Genomic DNA, 4,109 nt, shown 5'->3' with positions numbered 1-4,109 from the left:
CACGTGCCGGTTGAGCGTTCGCGTTGAGCCATTCTTTCCTGGGAGCAGAACCCCAGCCTGGCTGAGAGGGGCCGCTCCCCCGCCTGATGCTGACGTCCCACCCAACCCTGCCCGACAGCAGCTCCTGCCCGCACTCTGCGACCCCGGCAGAGCCAATTTTCGCTCATCGTGTTAATGCGATGTACGTCCGCTGGCGCTGCGGGTCCCAGGGCTCGAACTCTCCTCTACCTCCCCAGGCGTGCTACATCGTGAGCGCCGGGCTCAACGTGGTGAACGCTGTGCTCGGACCCAGGACCCGTAAGTGCTGGCACCCTCCTTTGCCTCTGCTCCTGTGTGACCCCCCCCGCACTTAGGGTTGGTTGGTTTTTTTACATTGTGTAAATACAAATATTTTAGCAACTTCCTAAAGACACAGCTCTCTGTTCGAGCACAACATCCCGTTTCCCTTGCCCCAGAGCAGCAACAGATAGTTTTTCCTGCAGAAAGCCACTTCAGGAACTGTTGCTTTTAGAAACAACATTTTTGCTGTAAAATAGTGCTTTCTAGCGGCTTGTCCAGCTGGGAATGCCGTGAGCAGGAGCTGCCGTTGGTTCCGATATCTCTTGAGACCGAGGGATTTGGGAGCATCCCCCTCCCGTTGCAGCTTAAAAGCTTTCCTCCCTGTGTCCCACAGTTGCGCTCCCGCTCCAGGCTTTGGGAGAGCTGCCCCCCTTTTCCATCATCAGCGGCGATGCTATCCAGCTGGATCTAAACGTAAGTGCCACCGCTTCCCCTGGCCCAGAAACCTCTGACTTGGTGAGTTTGGGTAATTCAGCTGAATGTGGTGGCCATCTGCTGAAGGCTCCTCTCATTCCAGCTGTCTTCAGGAAAGCGTTCGCTGGAAGGTACTGACGAGCGTGGTCCGGCCATGTCTGTGCTAATGCCACCACTGGATCTTTACCTTATTTTTTTATTTGCTAATCCTTGAGGGTACCATGAGCCAGGTTGGCTTGACACTGCTTAATTAAGCATAATTACAGCATTCTCATACTTGTTAATCACAAAAGCTTAATTTCATACAGGAGCAGTGGCTGCCGTTCACAAGCCACTTCGTACAAAAGCCACTTCCATTTAGAAGTGGTTTGTAAAAGTTTGGTGTGTAACTGATAGGGATCCTGATCAGGGCAAAAATATTGGCGATGTGTCTGTCTGATGGGGAGACGTGACGGAGCTTTAAAGGCAAAGCTGTAGCAAATGCAGCCACTGCCTGTGCTAGAACAGCCTGAAGCAGCCGCGTGCTTATCAACGTGTCGATTAACCCCACGTGAGCCTCTCCGCGAGGTCCATGGGCGGGTAGGATGCCCGGTGTGACCGCAGCCCTCCGAGCCCCGCCAACGTCCTCCCCCTGCTCTGTCCCCTGCAGCTCCTCCTCGGGGACGCGGAGGGCGGCGTGGTGGCCTCCACCCGGGGATTGCCACTCGCCACCACCCTGCTGCTGACCACCGGCCACCCACCGCGGCTTGGCCTCTCCCGGCGCACCCTCGGTGTCCTGCTGGAGACGGTCTGGGAGCAAGGAGCCTTCAACCTCAACATCACCAACTCGATGGTGGGTTGCCACGCCTCTCTCCAGGGCTGGGTCAGGGTCCTGGTTGCTCTTGGGTGACCCAAGGGTGCTCGCCACCGCATGCTTATATTTCTCTGTGGGTGGATCTTGCACAAACCCTCCCACCCACCGACGCCACTGGTGCTGTTCCCACAGGTGCCTGATAGCATCTCGCTGTCCACATCTGCCCTCCGCCCGCTTATCCCCCAGGTCAGCCACCTCCTTCGCGTGCATTGATCTCCTGCCCAACCACCCACCCCAGCCACGCAAAGACCCCCTTTCCCTGACCTCCCCCTGCCCCGTGCAGCTCGCCAAGATCCTCCCCGGCTCTCTGCCGCTGGAGCTGCACGTGTGGGTGGCCAGGGAGCCAGTGGTGGCCGTGAGGGACCGAAGAGCCACTGCCACCCTCAAAGCCTCCATCGACGTCTTCAGGCCCCCACCGCAGTCCTCCCAGGAGCCCCTCTTCTCCCTCGATACGGTGAGTGGGCTGCCGGGGGATGAGACCTCCAGAACAGGGCGAGGGGGGAGACTGGATGTTCTCAGGCATCCCTTCGGCTTGTCCTGCCCTGAGCCGTGGAGTACTTGTACTTTTGAATTTACTACATCTTCAAAATGGTGGTGACCAGTCCTTTGAAAATGCTCATAACCAGGCGCAAGTGAAATGTTTAAGGAATACTACAAAAATAAAGACAGGAAAGGTGAACCCTGGGGAAACGATGCCAGCCATCACAAAAATGCGGTTTCTAGGAACAGATAGGTGGTTTTTTTTCAGAATGAGTTATTTACAAATACTCTGGGTTTTCTTTCCAGTCTTGGGAGCTAAGCGGGGAATAACCTCATTTCTTCCATTGTTCCCATTTCAGGACATCGTTCTGAACATCATCCCATCGGTCTCTGACGGCAAACTGCGAACCTCCCTGGCTCTCGACAGGTAGAGCCGAGCTTCGCGGTCGCTGCGGGCAGGGGAGGGCTCTGCCTGGGGACGCTCCCGGGAGCCCGACCAGGTGGGGCTGGTGGCAGCGATCGGGGAGTGCAGTGTGGACGTGGTAGAGATGTAAAGGGCTGCCGGAGCTTTCCTGTCTCCTCCCAGCCCCAACCTCAGACCGAGTGCATGTCTGAAGTCATGACAGAGTTGTAAAAAGGTTGCCCTCTTTTCAAAATCTTTCTATCTTTATGTGGGTGAGACAAATTCTGGATCAAGAACGAGTCTGAGCAGTGTATGGTAAGCTGGAGGAGGGCTGCACTCGATGCACCCCAACTCTGCTTTGTTTTTATCTTTTGTAGCATCAACCTGACACGGGCAGCCCCGAGACTCGACCCTCTCAGTGTAAGTGCACACTGCTTTGGATCGAGGCGCTGCAGCGAGCTTTTCCAGAGGCTCTGTGTAGGTAAGGAGAATCAAAATGCCAATTCTTCTTCAGTCTTAATGTTCCTTCTTCTCTTGGCAGAGGCCAATTGTTGTCTGTCCTGTCGATCCCCTATGCCCTATAGCAGTGCCACTTGGATGTATGTGTTCGCTTGTTGGCAGGGCACTGGGGGTGCTGGGAAGGGAGGAGGAATAATCAAGAAGAAATTACCCGAAGACCATGTCCCTGTGTATCCCCCCACCCTCAGTCTGGGAAGAGTTTCACTGAAGGAAGCTTCCCAGCCTTTGCGTTTCGTGGCTCTGAGCATCCTGCAGTGACAGAACTTAACTGCTAAGCCAGCCGTTGCTGTTTTCATCTCCATAACTGTTGCTCTCTTCAGACACTGACACGCGTCTTCTTCCCCTGCAGCTCTCTCCGCTTGCCAGATGGCTAAACGTATGCCTTGTGGCCCCCCCCCCTCCCCGCCGTTAACGGTACGGCCGGGGTCTGGGGCCCCTCTTCTCTCAAACTCAGCCGGATTTGGGGCTCTCCCCCTTCCTTCCCTGCCTGCGTTCGGGGTTCCCCCCCATGATGAGATGCTTTCACTTGCTTTTGCAGATGCCTTGCGCGTGTCAGTCCCCCTGCCCAACATTCTCAACACCAGCCTCGGGAACGCCAAGATTGACATCGCCGACGTAAGGATCGCATTTCCCACAGCGCTGCCTTCCCGGGAAGCGTGGGATGTGCCCACCCGGGGCAGGGACCTGCGGAGCCCAAAGCCCTGCGCCGCCCCAGTCATCCCCATTTCCCATGGGCTGCTCCCCGTTTCCAGGAGATCCCTCTGCCTGTGTGGGCTCACAGGAAAACCTCACCTGGGATATAGGGAAAAGCTGGTGAAAGTCCGAATGAGAAAACTGAATGTTTTTTGTGCTGCTTCTCCCAGGTAGATGACTCTCCCGACCAGACCGCTCTGAAAAGATCCTGCTCGGGAGGACTCTCAGCCCTGCTCGCCGTCTGAGGCAGGCAAGGCACCGCGAGCCCCAGAGCCCTGCTCGTCTCTGCTGTCTCCATCTTCATTTCCCCTTGGAGGGGGGAATTTCCCCTTGTGCTATTGCTGTGGCCCAAGGGGGACAGGCGACCGTCTCTGGTCAACTGGTCCTGGTGTAGCCTGGCATCGGGGG

The 4,109-nt window shown here is 56.4% G+C and overlaps 1 protein-coding gene across 1 annotated transcript in view; it reads left to right on the top strand.

Annotated features, from left to right (window-relative positions):
• LOC104164830 (BPI fold-containing family B member 4-like) overlaps positions 1 to 3,946 on the top strand; it is a 5,131-nt gene extending 1,185 nt beyond the window's left edge. The window contains exons 5-12 of the mRNA XM_009704284.1: positions 237 to 297; positions 674 to 753; positions 1,403 to 1,585; positions 1,890 to 2,060; positions 2,446 to 2,513; positions 2,867 to 2,970; positions 3,547 to 3,623; positions 3,872 to 3,946. Of these exons, the coding sequence (XP_009702586.1) occupies positions 237 to 297; positions 674 to 753; positions 1,403 to 1,585; positions 1,890 to 2,060; positions 2,446 to 2,513; positions 2,867 to 2,970; positions 3,547 to 3,623; positions 3,872 to 3,946 (819 nt within the window). The remainder of the gene's footprint in view (positions 1 to 236; positions 298 to 673; positions 754 to 1,402; positions 1,586 to 1,889; positions 2,061 to 2,445; positions 2,514 to 2,866; positions 2,971 to 3,546; positions 3,624 to 3,871) is intronic.
• Positions 3,947 to 4,109: the final 163 nt, after the last annotated feature.

The sequence above is a fragment of the Cariama cristata genome, unplaced genomic scaffold (genome assembly GCF_000690535.1).
Source record: "Cariama cristata isolate BGI_N322 unplaced genomic scaffold, ASM69053v1 scaffold7127, whole genome shotgun sequence".
In the NCBI taxonomy this organism is placed as follows: Eukaryota; Metazoa; Chordata; class Aves; order Cariamiformes; family Cariamidae; genus Cariama; species Cariama cristata.
This window is presented reverse-complemented; position numbering and strand designations above follow the sequence as displayed.